General features: G+C 37.7%; 1 protein-coding gene across 1 annotated transcript; it reads right to left on the bottom strand.

Moving 5' to 3' along the window:
- Window positions 1–54: 54 nt before the first annotated feature.
- Window positions 55–20,637, bottom strand: AP3M1 (adaptor related protein complex 3 subunit mu 1). Its single transcript, XM_059397857.1, has 9 exons — window positions 20,558–20,637; window positions 11,341–11,616; window positions 10,501–10,672; window positions 7,523–7,660; window positions 6,275–6,360; window positions 5,143–5,276; window positions 3,881–4,088; window positions 2,517–2,661; window positions 55–2,037 (listed from the first exon to the last, which is right to left on the bottom strand). Exons 2-9 carry the CDS (start codon window positions 11,611–11,613, stop codon window positions 1,937–1,939), a joined length of 1,257 nt encoding a protein of 418 aa, XP_059253840.1. The 5' UTR covers window positions 11,614–11,616; window positions 20,558–20,637; the 3' UTR covers window positions 55–1,936.
- Window positions 20,638–20,770: the final 133 nt, after the last annotated feature.

Raw genomic sequence — 20,770 nt, forward strand, 5'->3', positions numbered from 1 at the left:
AAAAGGAAACAGTCTACTTAGAAGTTATAGCAGAAATTGCTACAGACAATGGACTCTTGGCATGTAATCTGCTTTTTTATTATATAAGAGAAGGGAGCACAGAAAGAAAATTGGACAGTCCAGATACACCTGGTTGAGATTAGGGGTTACGCAGAAAGAAAAGCAAATGTACTGATTGTCCTTTTGAGATAGGACATTAAAAGACATTAAAAATTAAAGCAATCAGACTGGGTAATTAACCTTAGGCAAAGGAAATAAATATTTGGCAACATCTTGCTTTTAGCTGCCAAGCTGATTTGGTTACCCAAGAAATTTCAAATTTGCAAAAAGTGCCGTTTCCTATTAGATGAAAGGCAGGCTGGGTACCCTAGGCAGGCAAAGGTAAGAAGGCTGCTGTCTGGTGGGCTCTCTGTAGCAGCAGCGACCTCTGGCCCTTGAAAGCAGAATGGGATGAATTTAAGGGCCATTCTTAGCATTACATGGAAAAGGGAGTTATAAGCCAAGACGAAAGAAGAGAATGGAGTCAGTCATAAGAAAACTAACAGCATAAGCAAGAACAAGTGGGAACCATGAAGAACAAGCACTTGTATCTCTCAGCCTTTTCCATTCTTCATGTCTAATGAGGCAAAATGACTGGGCAAGGACTTCAAAGCCAGTTGAGTGAAAGGATACAACCCTAGACTGACTTCCCAACCAAGATGATGGTTTCGTCAGTGTTACTGAGGATCTTGTTACTGCCTCAATATCATGTACTTCCGAGTACTTTGTCAGTACAGTGGAGACGTTCAAATAACAATTATGACAAGTTTCAGGAAGGAACCTATTGGCCACTGTAGCCTTGGGAAGCACAGACTATGAAAAGAGAGCTCCCCCTGAAGACAAGGGATGCAGATAAATTCAAGACCTTAAGAACAACAATAAAAAAGATAAAAGAGTAAAAAAAAAAAAAGTGAAGACAGTGAAACAGGCACGTTTTCTTGCTTTTGCTGAACAAGGGCTTGAGGACTTTAGGCTAACAATGGTTTAAGTGGTGTAGATAAGCTTTATAAAACATGAAGGTGGCAAAGTTCACTTCAGTTTTGCTTTGATGTTTAATTTGCTTCAAATTTCAAATGCTTGTGCTTGCAATAACTTCCTAAAAGCAGAAGTAGTGTTCCCTTTTATTGCCTTAATAAAGCATTCGCCCCTTTGATACAAATGATATTGACTATACTATCTAACGGCTGAGCTAGTGGCACAAAACGGAGATGGTACTTCCTGCAGCAAGGTCCCTGTAAATCAAAATCTGAGCTTTACGTAAAAATCTTATTTATAAAAAATACAAGACCAAGTACAGTGAGAATGGAGCCTGGAGCCATGGGGCTCCCTGCCTGGGCCAGTGGAAGTGGCTTTTGCTACAGTGCTTGCTTAATGGCACAAGTGAAAAGCTGAATAAGGCAAACACTTGAAGAGGCAGTTTTTTGTAAACTTCTTGGGGTGGGGGGAACTTCCTCTGTTGGGACAGATGCTGATTTGGGACGGCTAAGATCAGGTGTGACGCTGGGCTGCACTTGTGATACATCATATTACAGATGGAGACAGCTCCTGCTGAGATCAGTTCACTTGTTTTAGGGGAGAGGTTATCACTGCAGCTTTCCGCCTTTACTGTTGTTACAATGTGGAGCCTCCAGCTGAGCCCCCCCCCCCCCCCATGGAGGCAATCACCTCCAGAATCTTCCTAACTGAAAAGATAAAAAAATAAGCTAAGTCATTCAAAGTTTCCTTAGCTTAGACCTCTTCAGAACCCTACATTGATTACTAAGCAACTTCGTTAGCTGTGTGTAGCTCAACAGGAACTTGGACTAGAATATGGATTCCCACCCGCTTGGTACCTAACAGTAATAAACTATAATGACACTAGGAAAACAAACAGATCTTGAGGAATTTTGGCCTCTTCTCATGTTCTCACTTGGAACTTTCCAGCTTTCGTGACATATTTGACTCCTTTAAATGGCTTATATTTCTCCCCATACATGTCCAAGCGGTTTACTTTTAAGCCTGTGTCAAAAAGAACAGGTAAGGAAAGGAACAAATTATTTTCCTGGCCACAGCAACCAACAATTACTTGTTTAGCAATGAACATTACCCAGTAAATCTGACATTAACCCAGTGTCCCTTCTACCATTTGGAAGCAATCTCCCTTCTACTATTCATGTGTTACAGCACTGTGGGGGGATGTTTTTAGTTTATATTCCCATGTGGGCCAGGAATGTCTTTGAAGGATAGTCCTTCCTGTGAGTATGAATGACTCCTTCCTTCGTGCTTGGATGAGGAGGGTCTGGTGGAAGAAAGCTGTGTGAAATAAGGAGCTCTGCAAAATCATCGTACCTGAGAGGATGGCCCCATAGCCCAGGGTGGCAGGCAAACAAGCTGTTGTTCTTTCTAAAGAGGCAACGCTCCTACCCTCTGAAGTTCCTGAGAGCTGACCTCAGCAGAACTCAGTTCACCCTTAAACACAAGTCAAAACTTGTCCTTACCAGAAATAGCGAGCTGCTGAATCTTGAACTGTATGTTGAGACTTGGATTTTCTTCTGGCTTGGGTGCTCCAGACTGTAAATTTACCAGTCCTTTAAGACTTGGGAGCTTTTGAGGAGTAATTTTTCCCACATCCCATGTTAGTACCTTAAAAAAAGGCATAAAAAAACAAATACGATCTGAACCATTTGCTAAGCACAAATGTTCAAAGGCACCATAAACTTCTGTACAGAATGAAGTATAGTGTCTTGGAAACAAGAGACCTGGGATTTTACCACAAATCAGTTCTGTGACTCTGAATGGCAAGGGCAGAGAACCAACATTTGTAGAGCATCTACCTACTTTTGGATATAGCACTGCGCTTAGCACTATTTATATGTTATCTCAAAGAGGCCTGTGATGTAGCTTTTGTCTTCTTAAAAAGAAACTGAGGCTCAGTGGTCAAATGACTTGCTCAAGGTCACACAGCTAGTTTAGAGGCAAAGTTGGGATTCGAACATGATCTGATTTCAAATGTTCTTTCTACTATACCACCTTCACTGTAAGTCTCTGGGCCTCAGTTTACTCTGCTGTAACATGAGAAAATGGAACCTAAATTGGTGTTTTTTAAACTTTTTAGCTTTCTTTGGTCAAGAAAAATCTTTAGTTCAGAAGCTCAGTACTAGTCAAGAAAGTGAGACTATTACAGTTGAAGCCAAGGTGATGGGCCAGGGATCTGGAGCTCTGCCTTCATTTCTCAGCCCTGGGTAATCTCTGGGGAGATTCTTCAAATCCTTAGGACAGGATTTTTAGACAGATGATCTTTAACATTCAATGATTTTATTTAAAAATACGCCTTTTCACTTAGCAGGCAGTTGAAAAGAATCATACTTTTTACCCAAGCAGAAAGCTGAGAGGAAACCATCTTTTATAATTTCTCTGAAAACCCGTTGCTAAAGGCACATTTATTTTATATGGTGAGAAGCAGCTTTCCTAGCCAGCATCCCCTATGGAAGAGTATGAACAGTGCTTTTGAATTAAAAAGAAAGTTTGTAATGATCAATTACTACAGAAAATTTAATTAAGAGACTACAATACTAACTTCTTACATCCAGATACTGTTTTTCTCTTTCTAAAAAGGTTTTTACATCTTCCTCAGCGAATATGTCTCTAGATTACCAATGGATGAAGAAAGGCACACTCTGAAGGTAACAGAATGAGTCTCAGCAGCAGACATGGGATTCCCTCCGCAGCCAGGGGCGAGAGCACAGCTCAGTATGCTCTCCAGGTCTTGTTCGGAACTTTAAACCCTTCCTTCCGCCCTCCCTGCCATCATAAATAAAGACTGCAGAAACATTTGCTCACTCTTGATTAGAGGGAGCTGTACCTTGGTAACTGGATCAAACGTATAGCTGCCTTGTGTTGGCGTCAGGTTCATATTCAGCACAACTTTTGGCATGTGAACTGTTACCGTGATTCCTTCAATAGTTTTCCCCATATTCTGCTTTGGTCCAATCGTAATATCAAATCTACCGCAAGAACTGTTCTCCTTAAAGCTGATGCTATGTTTCACATACACCGGTATTGCCACTAGACTGAAAAGAGAAAGACAGAACCACAAACATAATTAATGGTGTGAGACAGCTCTTGAGAGAACTGGAAATCTCAGTCCAGAGTATCCTACTCTAACTCTGACTCCACTATAGGGCCATATACCCCCTAGAACTGGAGACTCAGCATTCACTGGTACTTACCAGAGGGTATGAGTACCACCACACGAGGAATCACACAATTTCTGAGCAACAAGTATGCACATTAAGATAGGAATCAAGACAATATAAACTGGGGTGCCTGGGTGGCTCAGTCCTTAAGCATCTGCCTTCGGCTCAGGTCATGATCTCAGGGTCCTAGGATTGAGCCCTGCATTGGGCTCCCTGCTCAGCGGGAAGCCTGCTTCTCCCTCTCCCACTCCCCTTGCTGTGTTTCCTCTCTCGCTGTGTCTCTGTCAAATAAATAAAAATCTTAAAAAAAAAAAAAAAAGATAGTATAAACAACTGGGGCAAATAGACCTTGTTTGAAGAAATTAAGATCCCACAGAAAAGATAATTTTAAATTATCCTAAATAAAACAGGTCCTATGTGGCTAGAGCCAAGAAATAATTCCTCTGCTTCTGAGTCCCATCTGATATTACCCAAATACCTTCTGATATTTTCAAGGGACAAACCATTTACAACCCATAATTCCAATTCATTTAAACCTTAGTACACAAAAGGGTGACCTGAAGCCAGTTAGTTGGGAGATAGCCTAGAGAGCTGGAGCTCCTTCTGTCAGCTCTAAGGTCTACAGAACACAGTAAAATTATGGCACGGGTTCCAGGTTTTGCACAGCTAATGCAAAATCAAAAATGCTTGCTTGTTCTCAGGTATATGTTTTACTAGTCTCTTTTACTATTACTTTATATTCTCATATTTAAGGTATACTGATTATTTTAGATACGTATTTTCACCAGTTCTTCCTGGGTTTCCTGGTGAGCCATAGCTAATGGGGGCAGTGATGAATTCAAGTATCCAACTGTCCGAATGAAAAAGGTAAGGTGGCTACCCATCACAGATACATGATAGCAGATTTCTAGCTGATGCATCAACATACTTTTGTGAGCTGACACGATAGGATATGAGCCGGAAATTTCCATCTGGAGGAATGAAGGACAAAACTCTTTCAGATTCCCAGCGCTTAAACCGGATGCAGGGGTGGAAGCTGACGTCATCTAGAAGCCGTGGGTTCTGCCAGGAAAACAAGACGGCAATATTCACAGAATGCATGGAATATGGCAACTTTACTTAGATATTTGAGAAATTAAATACTCCCTAAGGATAAAACAGTGATGTTAAGACTTTGTTACTATGGCCACAGTAAACTTAATAATAAACTTAATGGTTTCATAAGGTTTTCAAATATATCTATTTTTTTTTTAAGATTTATTTGAGAGATAGAAAGAGAGAATGCGTGTGTGAGGGGCAAGGGCAGAGGGAGAGGGAGAGAGAAAATCCTCAAGCACACTCCCCACCAAGCATGTAGCCTGATGTGAAGCTCGATCCCAGGACCCTGAGATCATGACCTGAGCCAGGATCAAGAGCTAGCTGCCTAACTGACTGAGCCACCCAGAAGCCCCCAAAATATTTTATACATGGGACAGGACAAGTTAGCATCAGAACTCCATTCTCTTTTCTTAGTAGTGTATCATGCTGAGTCTAAAATAATGCAAAAGATCAATGACCTTTCATACCAGCAAAGCAAATAATAATTCAATAAGTGATTTGTGAAAGCCAGCCAGCTGTTTAAGCCTCTTCTAACACACTCAGGAGACCTCTCCTCAACCTTCTATAAAGGCCATGCTCATTACCTAAGCCACTGTCTTGGGAAGCTGGCTAAGAATATTTCTGAGATAGGTGGTACCTGGGTGACTCAGTCAGTTGAGTGATTGATTTTTGATTTTGGCTCACGTCATGATCTCAGGATTTTGAGATTGATCCCCACGTCGGGCTCTTGGCTCAGCAAGGAGTCTGCTTGAGACTCTCTCTTTTTCTCCCTCTATCCTTTCCTCTGCTCACGCTCAAGTGTGAGCTCTTTATCTCTCTCTCTAAATAAATCAATCTTAGAAAATTTCTCAGATAATCCTTATAATCTAAGATACAAACATCTCTCAGTATTTATCATTTCATTTAGTACTTCATATATAGAAGGCATGCAAAGAGCTACGTGACAGGAGAACAAAACTTACCATGAAAGAAAGAGAAAGGTCAGGCATTCCAGATAGCTTAATGCAAGCATCAATGACCCCCTGAATTTCTGCAAAGACTGTAGATCCTGAAGAAAGAAAGAAAGTGATAAAGTCACTGGACTCTGAGTCTTTACTAGAGAAATCACTGTATCTGAGGTAATGGGAGACACCTTCTGGGTGGCAGACATAATGAAACTTACACACTTACTAACAAGTTAGTGGACAGGGGATCCATTACATTGGTTATGACAGCTTCTTCACTAAGTACCATGGCCCACGCCTAACTGGTAGGACTGTGGTAATTCTAAGGAATGTCAAAACTGCCTCTATCTTTGTGGAGTCAACCTTATAAGACTGCTGGATATGAAATTAAAGTATTTTGGGGGTGCCTGGGTGGCTCAGTCACTTAAGTCTGGACTCTTGATTTCAGCTCAGATCATGATCTCAGGGTCATGAGATCGAGCCTTGCCTTGGGCTCCATGCTGGGTGTAGAGCCTGTTTAAGATTCTCTCTCCCTCTGCCTCTGGCCCTCTCCCCCAACTCTTTCCCTCTTAGAAAAAAAAAAAGTGTTTGAAGTTAAAATGTTTTTTGATGGAATTTAAAAATAAGGAAAATTTCTCATTGAAATAGACTAAGCTGTTAACTTTTAAGAAATAGGAGCCATTATTCCATAATAGTACAGCTATTACTCTGTATGATGGAATTTTATAATGAAAAGGGTACCCATTCAAGAAAAGATACTGGCTATTAATTCACGAAAGCTGATTTTCATACACCAACTAGCTGTATGACCTTAAGCAGATTACTAAACCCTTCTGAGCCTCAGTTTCCTTAGGTATAAAATGTGAGGGTTGGACCAGATGTTTTAATAAAATTTTATGGTTCTAATACAGTACTGCTGTTTTGTCTGGGGTCTTTATTACAAGTACTGCATATACAGTGGTAGCAAAAGTATGGTGCATGGCAGATAAACAATAAATGCTGAAAAAATGGGAAGAGGGAGAGGCATACAGGGTAATAGCTAGTTTAAAGTGAGGCAGCATGAGATCTGATTTACAAAGGTTTGGCAGATCTCAGCTAGTGGTTATGAAAATTATATGTAACCTCTGGGCAAAATAAACAGATTTTTAAGCCATTAGGAAATGAATGCCTTTCTGCTGAAACCACATTACCAAGGGATTTCAATTTTCTATTCAGCGTATGTCAGCTCAACTGTTTTCCCAAATAAGACCACATGCATGCAATTACCTGATTTATCTATAATTGCATCTATTTCTTCAACGACATCAAAATAGGCTTCATTGTTTGTGTACTTTACCCCAGCCCGGCGCCATGGGATGTTGGACAGCTGCCCAGTGGGGAGTGTGTCCCCAACATTACTACTGCCTAGAAAGCCGGAAAAAGAGAAAGCAAAGGTAATGCATAAAATGGTGATCCGGAAAGCTATTAACAGGGGTGCCTGGCTGGCTCAGTTGGTAGAGTATGTGACCCTTGACCTGTGGATCATGAGTTTTAGCCCCACATTGGGTGTATAGTTCACTTTAAAAATGAAAAAAGAAAAGCAATTAACAGGAAAAAAAAAGAATACTATAGCTGCTTCTTTAATGTCTGGGTTTTTCTTCGCTGAAGTTGTGGGCAGTTTCCAGAACTGTTGGGAGATATAGCCATACCAATATGATCAAATTTCTAGAAGACAGAAATAGGCCACGTGGTCCTCTATGTGCCAAACCAGGTTAAATTCATTTACTTATCTTTTGCTTCCTGTGTGTTAACAGTAACCTAACCTAATTCCAGTGGCTCAACAACAAATCTCGTCCTGCAGCCACTGATGAAGAAAAGAGGCTAGTTGTTTTAAAACCTGCCGATAAAATGTCTCCACTGAGAATACAGAGTGCTAAGTAGGCCCTTTGGTATTCAGCTTAAATTCTACATGACATGCTGCCAAGCAGGCCTCAGCAGAGTAACTGGATGAAGAACACACTTTGGCTTTTTCCCATTTTAAGGTCAGCACACCCATATGGCTGCAATATGGCTAATGTTTAATATCTGGCTAATTTACTGGTAAATTGACATACGTCTGAAAATCAGTCTGGTTGTCCAAAACATAACCTTGAGCTGTGACATATTTAACATTTTGGTTAATATACATTTCCAGCTCAAATGTAGTACATGCTCAAAAAAGTAGTACATAACACATGGAAAGTCTAGAAAAGGGGCTAAAAAGAATCTAGCTTCCTATTACCAAAATACAACTACCATTAACATTTTGGTATATTTCTTTAAACATTTCCCTCATAAATAAGTTGCACTTGTTTTTTTTGATTTTGATAAGTTTGCTTTTTTTCCGACTGCACCTTAAAATAGAGTTGCAATCATACTGTATATATAACTTCACAGTCTAATTATGATGGTGTTTGTTTCTCCAAACATTTAGCTTCCCAGAATTTTCTAAAAGCACTGCTTTCACCTTCCTGTTCAAACTTACAATGTTTCCACACTGACTTTATGATAAAAACTAAATATTTAGCTGACTATTCAAGAACTTCCTCAACTTAACTCTTAAGTTTTAGATCTCATTACTCAGCTAAAAAAACAGCTCTGTTCCTGCTAAATGAATTCATACAAATCAACATTTTTCATTTTGTATGTGTTTTTTCTCATATAGTTCCATCTACAAAATGCTGTTATTCCTCCCGCTCTCCCTAAATTCTGCTGCTTTTCGAGGGCCCTGCACTTGGGCCAAGCACCACAATTCATTTACTGAACCATTCTCTTAATTCCATAATGCACTGCCTTAATAACCTATATACTTTCATTCTGTATTTTAGTAACTATGAAATACATGTTTATTTTAGAAATTAGAAAGTATAAAGCAAAAAAAAATTAGAAAGTATAGAAGCAAAAAAAAAAAGTTCCTTCCTACGTAAGGAACCATACGTAGTTCCTTAGCTGGAGGTGGTCATTATTGAAAACATCTTAGAACTTTTTTGTCAGTATGAATGTTTAATTAAGAGAAATTTTTATAGTTTTGTAGAGTTTTTGGTAAATTTTATTTTTTTTCCATTTAGTACTATATTATCTGTACTTTCCAGTGGCACTGTATTGTTCATAAAGTATGGAATTGCCTTTTATAATCTTATATTATTTACATACTTTAATTTTTTTCCCCCAATCTCCCATCCAAAGTGTAACTTTTAGGCACATACTCTCCATCTCATCTTTCCTTGAATTTCTCCCAGTGCTCAGCCTTACACAGAAGATGAATAATGCTTTATCATAGGCCTCTCTTGCCCTATTTTTAGGTCAACTATACTTGGAGAGGGGTTTAAAATGGTAGAAAGTGTAGCTGGTGTGGCATGTAACATCTGACAGTAATCTTTCTCTAGAAGACTTCAATACTCTCAAAAAATACTGTCATCTGGACGTACCTATTTCTACCTATACTCAAAAAGCAAACAAAAATTAGAAACTTGTAACACAAGTACAAGGCCCACAATGCATAAGATCTCACAAATAGATTAATTTCCTATCTCTTTTTGGCTTAATAAATCTTCTACATGTATAAAAGAAAGACTTGGAGGAGACAATATGTCCTCTGTGGTAGAGAGTCTTAAATTTTCTATTTCCTAGTAATTTGGGGGTAGTAACAGTTTTATACTGGGTAGCCAGTTTTATAATGCTATTTATTAATTTTTATTTTTCTCCCAGCTTGTATTGAGAGACCACTGACATATAACATGGGGTTAAGTTTAAGGTGTACAACACATTGATTTGATACACTTATATACTATAATGATTACCGAGTATAGTGTTAGTTAACATCTTCATCACATTACATAAACTAATACTAATTTAAATAGTAAAATGGCAGTCTATAAATAGATTAGATGTCCTAAGTAGCCTCGCATATAGGCTTCCCTTTTATAGCTTCACTATATTAGCTTCCTTAGGATTAGCAGGGAAAATTTATTCAGTTATATTATTTAGTGTTAAGTAATAGTGATAATGTTTTTGTAGTCTTTAATAAAAGAATAATAATCAAGTTTTCTTTATCATTTAAGATCTAGTTTCCTCATGAAAAGAAATACACATTCATTTTAACAATAGCACTAACTTTAACTCTGACCAAATTGGACTACCTTAGTATCTGCAAGATCATAAGCAACAAGGAGTTGTTTATAAAGTTTTAATTGCTCAGTTCCAAATGCAGCATGTTTTCACCTTACCTGTAATAGAGTTGACGACAGAACGGAGAATTGTTGGTGGTTTAATCAGTTCTTTCAAAATATTAGATTCAGTAGCCAGTGGAAATCCATTGTCTAACATTTCTTCCAAGAGCTCATATACAATGACCACATTATCCTTAATTGCAGCTTCCGAACACTCACCAAAGTAGTCCTTAACAAAATGTACATAATATTGCACAATGGAACGCATGAAGAAAGGCTTTCTAAACACCCTGTTCAGAAGGATAAACTTACAGAGGCATAATTCACTGATTAAGATCTTGAAAATATGTCAGAGTGAAAAAAAACTCTATAGTTCTAGTCCTCAATATTTTCTCAATATTTTTAGACTGAACTGAATTCCTATTATATGTTAATCCAGAGAGGACTTTGAAACATTAAACTAGGATGTGAACTATAAACTTAATTTGCCCTGATTAGATACCCCACAAAACACCGGTATATTTTCAATTTTGGTACACTTAGCAAGATAATAAAATGTAAATATTAGAAGATTACATAACCAATAAAAATCCTGGGACCATTCAAGGAACTGTATGTAGAGGGCTTTACAGTTTCCTGATGACATAATCTGTAATACATATAAATATGGTTTCCATGACCATCAGATTACCAGGTTTTACTGAAACAGTGAATGGAGTAGCCATGTGCACTGCTGTGTACCCTACAAAAAAAAGGGTTCATGAATTTATGCTTAGTTGAAAAGAAGAGAGAGACCGAAGACACATCAAAAGCTGGATAATTAAAGAATATGATTAGGTGTCCCACCCCCAACTAACTTGAGTAATTTAAGTTCAAAAGAGTTGATGAATAACCAACCTGAAAAGTGTCAGCAACTCGATGTAGGAACTCAATTACAAAGAGAGGGGGCACTTCAGTCTGTATGACAGACACAAAGAAGAGTTTGTCCCTGTATATACTGATGAGGTAGTGATGAGGTGTTGAAATGACAGGTGGTACATTTTCAACATCAGCAGCTTTCTCTTGAGCTTCAAAGAAATAATCACAGACCGACTGGCTCACAACACTCTTCCAGTGCTTCTCCAGAAATATGTCACCGGAACAGTTTATGAGAAATAGACTGTGGATCATTTTCTGGGGGGAAAAAAGTTTAAATTTAGTGTACATCAAAAAGTATCCTTGTATTATTCTGACACCAAAACCAGAGAAAGGCATCAGAAGAAACTACAGACCAATATCACTCAAGCATAGCTGTAAAAATCCTTGACAAAATACTAACAAACTGAATCCACACCATATAAAGATTATACACCAATGGGATTTATTCCAAGAATGGAAGATTGGTTCAACATATGAAAATCAATCAATATAACATACAATCTACACAAAAGACAAAATAATGATTTTAAAACATGCAGGAAAATCATTTGATAAAATCTAGCACCTGTTTACAAGAAAAACAAACTAGAAAAAGAAATATTCTAACCTCAAGAGAACAGAGCATCTGTGAAAATCCCATAACTAACATCATATTTAATGACTACAGATTAAAAGCTTTCCCCTTAATATCAAGAATAAACAATGGTGTTCACTCTCCTCATTTTTATTCAGTATAGTACTAGAGATTCTAGCCAGGGCAATCAGGCAAGAAAATGAGACAAAAGGCTTCCAAAATGGAAAAGAAAAAATAAAACTACCTCAATTTGCAGATGTTAAAATCTTGTCTATGTAAAGTCCTACGGAACACACACACACACACATGCTCACATGCACAAAATCATAGCTAATAAACAGATTCAGCAAGGTTGCAGGATACAAGATTAATACTTTTAAAAACCAATTGTATTTCTACACATTAGCAATAAATAATCTGACAATGAAATTGAGAAAACAATTCCAATTACAAGAGCATCAAGAAGATCAAAATATTTAGGACTAAATTTAACAAAAGAGCAAGTACATTGAATAGTATTAGAGAATCATTAATATAGAACAGTACAGAGCACTATTAGTATACATTGAGTAGTATAGAACATCACTGCAAGAAATTAGAAATTAAAAGTATCTAAAACATGGGAAGACATTTCACATTCATGGATTAGAAAACAATATCATTAAGATAGCAATACCCTCCAAATTGGCTTAAGAGTCAATGTAATCCCTACTATAATCCCAGCTGCCCTTTTTTTTTTTTTTTTTTTTTTTGTGGAAACTAACAGGATGGTCCTAAAATTCATATGGAAATGAAAGATACCAAGGATAGCCACAACAATCTTGAAGAAAAATCTGGAGGACTCATACTCCCAAATTTCAAAACCTGCTGCTACAAATGTACTGTGATACTGGCAGAAAAGTCATACAGATCAATGGAATAGAATGGAGAATTCTGAAATTAACCTTTATATATATATGGTAATTGATTTTTGATAAAATTACCAAGACCAATCAGTGCGAGAGAGAATAGTCTTTCAGCAAATGGTGCTGGGACAACTAGATTCCCACATGCAAAAAAATGAATGTGGGGGCGCCTGGGTGGCTCAGTGGGTTAAAGCCTCTGCTTTCAGCTCAGGTCATGATCTCAGGGTCCTGGGATCAAGCCCCGCATGGGGCTCTCTGCTCAGTGGAGAGCCTGCTTCTCCCCTCTCTCTTTCTGTTTGCCTCTCTGCCTACTTGTGATCTCTGTCAAATAAATAAAATCTTTAAAAAAAAAAAAAAAAAAGAATGTGGACCTCTACTTATGTCATATACAAAAATTATCTCAAGATGTATCAAGGCCTAAATATAGGAGCTGAAACTATTAAAAACTCTTAGAAAAAAGTATCTATTAAGTCCTTATGACTTTGGATTAGATAATTTTTTAAGAATACACCAAAAGCACAAGCAACAAAAGAAGAAACAGATAACCTGTATCAGAATTTAAAACTTTTGTATTCTGAAGGGCATTATCAAGAGAATAAAAAGACTCCCACAGAATGAGAGAATAATTGCAAACACATATTTTATAATCACTATTATCCAAAACATAAAGAGAACACTTAATAAAAGGGCAATACAATACAAAAAAAAAAAAAAAAAAAACAGGCAAAGAATTTCAAAACATTATTCCAAAGAAGATATACACACAAATGATCAACAAGCACAAGGAAAGGTGCTCAACATCTTTTCAAATGTAAATCAAAATCTCAATGGGGGGGCGCCTGGGTGGCTCAGTGGGTTAAGCCTCTGCCTTCGGCTCAGGTCAAGATCTCAGGGTCATGGGATCGAGTCCCCCGTCGGGCTCTCTGCTCGGCGGGGAGCCTGCTTCCCTCTCTCTCTCTCTCTCTCTCTGCCAGCCTCTCTACCTACTTGTGGTCTCTCTCTGTCAAACAAATAAATAAAACCTTTAAAAAAAAAAATCTCAATGGGGGTAACATTTCATATCCATTAGGCTGGATATAATTAAGATGCAGACAGTAACAAGTACTGGCAAGAATGTGGAGAAGCTAGAACCCTCATACATTGTTGACGGAAATGTAAAATGGTACAGACGCTGTGGAAAACAGTGAGTTCTTTCAAAAAGTTAAAGGTAAGAGTTACCAAATGACTCAGTAATTCTACTCCTAGGTATAAAACTAAGAGAACTGGAAATGGTTGTCCATACAAAAACTTGTATATAAACGTTCCAAGCAGCATTACTCAGAATAGTCAAAAAGTGGAGACAACTCAAATGTCTATCAACTGATTAATGGGTAAATAATTTTCTAACAATGGAAGATTATTCAGCCATAAAAAGGAATGAACCATGAAAACATTATGCTTGGTAAAAGAAGCCAGACACAAAAGGTCATATATTGTATGATTTCATTTTATAAAATGTCCAGAATAAGCAAATCTACAGAGACAGAAATTAGGTTAGTAGTTGCCAGGGGTTGGGTGGGAGGGAAGAATGTGGAGTTAGTGGTTATGGGTTAGTTAGTGGTTCTGGGTTTGCCATTTCTTTTTAAGGTGATAAACATCTGGAATTAGAGATAATGATTATGCAACTTTGTGAATATAATAAAAATATACTAAAAACTACTAAACGGTATGCTTTAAAATGATGAGTTCCATAGCATGTGAATTATATTTTGCTTAAAAATATTCTTAATAACTGTGACACATGAATCCACTTCCAGGTGGATTAAACATAAATGTGTACAATTGTGCACCAAAAACATGTGTAAAAATATACTGTTATAGCGAAAACCTCGAACTCAGATATTTATTAACAGTAAATAAAAAAAAACTATAGTGTACTATGAAAATGAATTATTATACAGCAATGAAAACAAGCTACTGCTACATGAAGCAAATATGGACGAAACTTACAAACACAATATTGAACAAACAAAACCAAATATAATATGATACATACAGTATGATTCTATTTATATGACATTCTAGAACAGACAAAACTAATCTATGGTTTGAGAAATCAAATGCTATCTTTTATGGATAGTGGGGACAGTGACTAAGAGGGGCATGGGGGATATTTACCAAGGTGCTTGTAATGTTTTATTTCTTGATCAAGATGATAGTTACAAGTTGTATTCATTTTGTGATAATTCACTGGGTTTTACATTGTGACATGTAATTTTTTGAGTGTTAACTACATTTCAAATAAAAAATTTATTATCCTTGCAAATGGGGGACAGTAGAAAACTATTTAATTACCTTAAGGTGTTCCCTTCTTTTATGTAGATAAAGGTGTTTAGCCTAGTGGTCCAGTAATTCAAAATTATGTATTATCTAAGTATAGTCCAACTGTAAAACATTTAAAATGAATACAAACAGCTTCTCTGAGAAGATAAATCCCAAAGAGGAAAGGAAGACTTTACAGAATGGATTCATTCAGTTCATAAAATAATGACACCAACCTGACCAGTTCTTTTGAGAGCAAGTCATTTATTTTATGAAAGCAGCTGACATTTAAGGACTATCTGGTAATGATTTCCCCTTCCTGTTTGGCACATGTTCAGAAATTTTTACATAAATTACTTAATTACTAAGTAATTACCAATTACTAATATGTGTTTTAGTAATTACTGTATTAATAACTATGAATGCTGTTAACATTTTTACGTTCTTGTTCATTAGAAACAAACAATGTTTCTTTGTTCAAAGCCATCTCTATTGAGCCAAGCAATCACTGTGAGTTGGCAGCAATAAACCCTTAGGCTTTGGACCTACTAAATTTTTCTAGGTTAATACTGAAACTTGTTAAATTTTTCTTCTTTATCTAGTCAGATGCTTTAACAGGTTTGCTTTGTGTCAGCCTTATATTTCTATTTGAGTGTTAAGTAGTGTCACTAGAATACAGACTTGTATATAGAAGCTACTGACTTTAACTATAACCTCTGTTGATACACTTAAAAAAAAAAAAAGAAACAGGAATATCCAATGATAAGATCTGCAACTAAATTTATATTATAACACATTTTCTTAAAATAAAATCTCATCTAAAATATGAAGTATAGCTGAAAGGAGAACACTGTAACCTACTCAGAGACTCAGATTTGAGCACTTCAAGTGAGGCAGCTATGGAATATGGTATTCTTTACAAAATTAAATTTTTAGCTCTATTCCAAATTTTTTATTCATTAAGAATAAATAAATTAATAATATCTAAAAGATACTGAGTACTTACTGTGGGCCAGGCACTATGCTAGGCAATTCCCTACATTATCTCACTGAATCTTCACGACTCAATGTTATAAATATTGTGCTTATCCCCGTTTTACAGATAAGATCATGAAGTCTTAGAAATGTTAAATCAGATCACACAATAAGTATAAGAGCTAGGGTTCAAACCCAGGTCTGGGTGAATCGTGGGCTCCTGGAGACTAATTATAAGTACATACATAATTATTAGGAACATACTCTAATGCTGCACTGTGCAACAGAATTTCCTGCAGTGATGGATATGTCTTGTATCTTCTCTGTCCAATATAGTATCCACTAGTCATAGGTGGCCAGTGAACACTTGACATATGGCTAATGCAATGGATGTACTGAAGTTTTAATTTTCACTAATTTAAATGTATATAACTACATGTAGCTGGTGGTTACCATATAGGACTGAGCAACAAATATGCTCTTTGGGTTTATAATTTAAGAAGATCTGACGGATGGGCTTCTTAATGTAGTTAGAAGCCAAAATGTGTTCTAATAAATTATTTAGAGCAGGCATTATATTTAAAAGAGCTGACATAAATTATCTTCTTAAATCATTCATCCTATAGAAAGTATAGTTCGTATGGATCTGTGGAACTCTGCTGCCACAGTATTCCCTAGAAGAACTGCTTGTTCTTGCAGCAAGTTCTTGCAGCAAGTGACTTCACAGTTCCTTTATTTTGGAGGCCAGGTTCCTATTCATCCTCTTAAACTGGTGAAAAATTCTTTCCAGGAAGTTTGCACCAAAGTTGTTTTTGTTGGCAATAGTTCTAATCTCTGAAGAATACAGCAAGTTACCCGCCATCTGGATTTGCTTCCTTAAGGCTCAGATGAAAGCATAACACTTGTAGCTCTTAACAGTGCTTAGCTTTAAAACCCACCTTACCCTTCTATTGTGAGATGAGAGCTTATTTCTTCTATTCCTTTATGATCAAGAGCCTAATGCATATAACAATCAAATAAATGTCACATGTGGCAGTGTAAATTAGCCTGTTTCTTTAGTTGCTTATCCTTTTAATAGCTGCAGTTACTCCTTTCATCATTCTAATAAACTTTCCGGGAAAGCTGCATACTCACTGCAACCACAACCATCTTTTTGTTTTTAGTGACTTTTGAATCAGAAAACAGAATGCTATCAGCTTATGTTAAAGCCATATGAGAAAGTTCCATCAGAACTTTGCATCTTAAATATTTCATAAATCCTTCCTACCCAATGTTGAACGGTCAACCTGATGATTCATAAACAAAGCAATTATAGTACAAATGGTCCCTGACTTACAATTTGACTTAAGACTTTTCTACTTTATAATTGTGCAAAAGTGATATGCATCCATTAGAATCTACACATTCAATTTCGAACTTTGATTTTTTCTGGGAGAATGACATAATACTCTTGAGATGCTGGGCATCTGGTTGACTTAATTCTCAGTGCAGTTTTTCATGGTTTTAAGCAGGATTCTAAGCAGGGAACTCATGAAATCCGATTTACAGTTTTAAGAGAAATTGTACTGTGGAAATTGAATAACAGGACACCAGTTCAGAGATAAATTATGGTAATGGCCTGGACTACAGTAGGGATGGATAAAATAAAAAGATAAGAGAACTATTTAGGCTTGAGCAGATTAGGTAGATTTGGGGAGATGAGAGGAAAAATGAGGCACTTAGCCCTGGTCCTGTATATTGACCCAATTCTGGATATATTTGACCCAAATGGATATATTCAAAAGACTATTAGATATGTAGGTCTAGTGATATCAAGAGAAGCTGAGTTGGAGACACACTAAGGAGTAAACATGACTTTTTGTTAATGGGAATTATAGCTACAAGGAGAAAAAAACTACAAAGAGAGAATGTACATACTCTTAGACAGCTATGGAAAGAACTCCAACACCCGAAGAGCAAGTGGGTTAAGGAAGAAGGCCTTAAAAAAAAAAGCTGAGAACATGTGGCCGAAGAGCAATAAAAAAGGGTGGGGGGGTAACGATTTTTAGTAACCAACATTGTGTTAACGTGTTTCCAGAGAATGGAATACTAAACATTTTAAATGGCACAAAGAGGTCAAGCTACAAGAAGAACTGAACAAAAAAAGAAAAAAAAAGAACTGAAAATGTCTATTTTTTGTTTTGTTTTTTAAATTAGCTGCTGAGGGCTTTTTCAGACTCCCCTTCAATCATATCCTCCCCCATAAGATTTTAATATCTCCTTATGCACTATATATATACTGTTTTATAAATAAAGATTATGATTTTTTCTTTTTTGCACCTCACGAAGCAATTTTTGTCCCTATTGAGAATTTATGATTTAACACAGAGGACATTGGTGATCTTAGCAAGGGTACTTTTAGTGATAGTTCAGTAGAATGCAGGAACAACACAGGCTGAAATGGGCTAAGAAATAAATAACAAAAAGTGGGAAAATCAGAGATAAAGAGAGTAGATGATACATTCAAGAACTCTAGCTGTGAAGGGCATGAAAAGACATGAAAATAAATGGGAGTATTTCACGCAGTTAAGGAAGAATATTTCTAATTGCTGAAGGAAAGGTCTGAGTAGAAGGGGAAAGATAGATAGATAATGTAGGAGAGGAAATAATTTAAAAACAAAAGAAGATACTGATAGGGAGACTAGATGAAAGGATATGCCTTCCTTAGTAAGGGACACTTTTCTTCCTTTTTATTTTTTAGATTTTATTTATTTATTTGAGAGGGAGGGAGTGTGAGAGAGCACAAGCGGGGGAGAGGGAGAAGACTGGGGAGAGGAAGAAACAGGGGTGGGGGGCTCTGTGCCAGGACCCTGGGATGATGACTCGGGCTGAAGGCAGCCACTTAACTGACTGAGCCACCCAGGTACCCCTGGACACTTTTCCTCTTTAAACTGGAAGGGAAGAAGATTTGTACATATGGTTGTAGGAAGATGATTGCTTCTAATTTCTCTGTGTAACAGGTGAGATCATTTGTAGAGGGAGAGGGAATTCCTCTTCTCTATAAAAGCCATTTGCCACTCATGCATTGAGATATTATTGGGCTGCTTAAAAAATATCTATTCTGCAAGGAACTCCAATAGCATATTATGGCGAATGTTTAGAAATATTGTAAAAATCTTAAGATTTAGTAAGAAAAACTAACCTTACTACAAAGAGAGCTTCCCTACCAAAGATATGTAAATTTCAGGTAATTCCTCATTAACCTCATTCCCCAGCTTTTCCTATGGTCTCATTTGAAAGTGTTCTCCTTTCTCTCCAAAACTAATCCTTCCATTTGTAATTTTGACCCGACTCCATTCTCTCTCTTCTTGCGTCTTATCTCCACTTTCTTGAATCTTTAATCTTACACATTGGTTACTAGCTTTCTGTCCCAAAACACAATGTGCCTTGTATTCTTTAAAAAAAAAAAACCGATCCTCTTAGGGACTTGACATCCTCAATAATCTTTTGCTTCCTGCTCCAAACGATGAAGGATTAGGTTACACTTGCAGTTTCTCCTACCAGTTACTAAGTGCCTTAAAGCCTACTGGCCTAAAGACTTCCTAATTCTCAAATCCAGCTTCCTAGCCTCAGACTTCAACTTGCTCCTTTGGCCCTTGCAGCATTTCATGTCATTGATAGCTTTCCCCAAACAAACCAAAACAAATACTTCTTACCTTATTACGTGAAATATCACCTGATTTGGTTCTTACCTCGAAAGTTTCTTTTCAGCTTACTTCCCAGCCTTCCCCCCTGACCCCCCTTAAAATCTTTCTACCATCCACACCTAAGCCACGGTTTCGAACTGGATATATCCCAAGTTCCACAAAATTCCTCTTCCTCATGTAAGGTCTCCTAATTTTAATGGCACCACCTTCTTAATCATATAGGCTATAAACTTCAACTTCGGGCACAATCCAAATCCAACAAATCCAACCGGCCACAGAGCTCTTCACTTTTCCATACTCCGTTTAGATTCCTGTCACCTTTCCTGAAGAACTGCAACATCTTCCTCACGGTATTCCCTACCCCAAGCTCATTCAGGTGCCACCCTCTAACAGGACATCTGTTCAGGTTAGTCAGGGGTTTTGTCTTCCAAATCAGAAGCCTGGAGCTGACGTCCAAGCTGTTGGAACTCCAGCTCACTGTGGGTGACAAGACCTTTTTCCCGCGCCGAAGCACGGAGAAGGACCCCAATAAATCTGAACCTCTTGGGCCTGGGACCCGAGAAGGCCAGGCTGCAGGTGCACCTCTCCCTTCCGGCCCTGCCGGCAAGAAAGCCCGGAAGGCCGAGAGAGAGGCGCGGTCAGCATCGGAGACTCTCCCGCAGCTCAGACTAAAGTCCGCAGCCCCAGCTATTCAGCCTGCTCCCCAGTTTTCGAGCTGTTCCCTGTCCGCCGTCTCCCCACCTCCCCACACTCACCCCGACACCTGGGCCAGCCACTGATTCGGCGCCAGGTCCACTCCGGACCCCGGCGGAGGCAGCTGAGAAGGCCGCGAGGACCCCGCAGCTGGGTTGCCCAAATAGATTGCCTGCCTAACAGCTTCAAAAAAAAACCACCTGGGGCTACAGTACTGCAAAGAGTAAATAAGCGGAAAGACATTGTATGAGAAGAAAGATGTCTCGTGAGGTTTA

The sequence above is a fragment of the Mustela nigripes genome, chromosome 4 (assembly GCF_022355385.1).
Source record: "Mustela nigripes isolate SB6536 chromosome 4, MUSNIG.SB6536, whole genome shotgun sequence".
NCBI classification, from domain to species: domain Eukaryota; kingdom Metazoa; phylum Chordata; class Mammalia; order Carnivora; family Mustelidae; genus Mustela; species Mustela nigripes.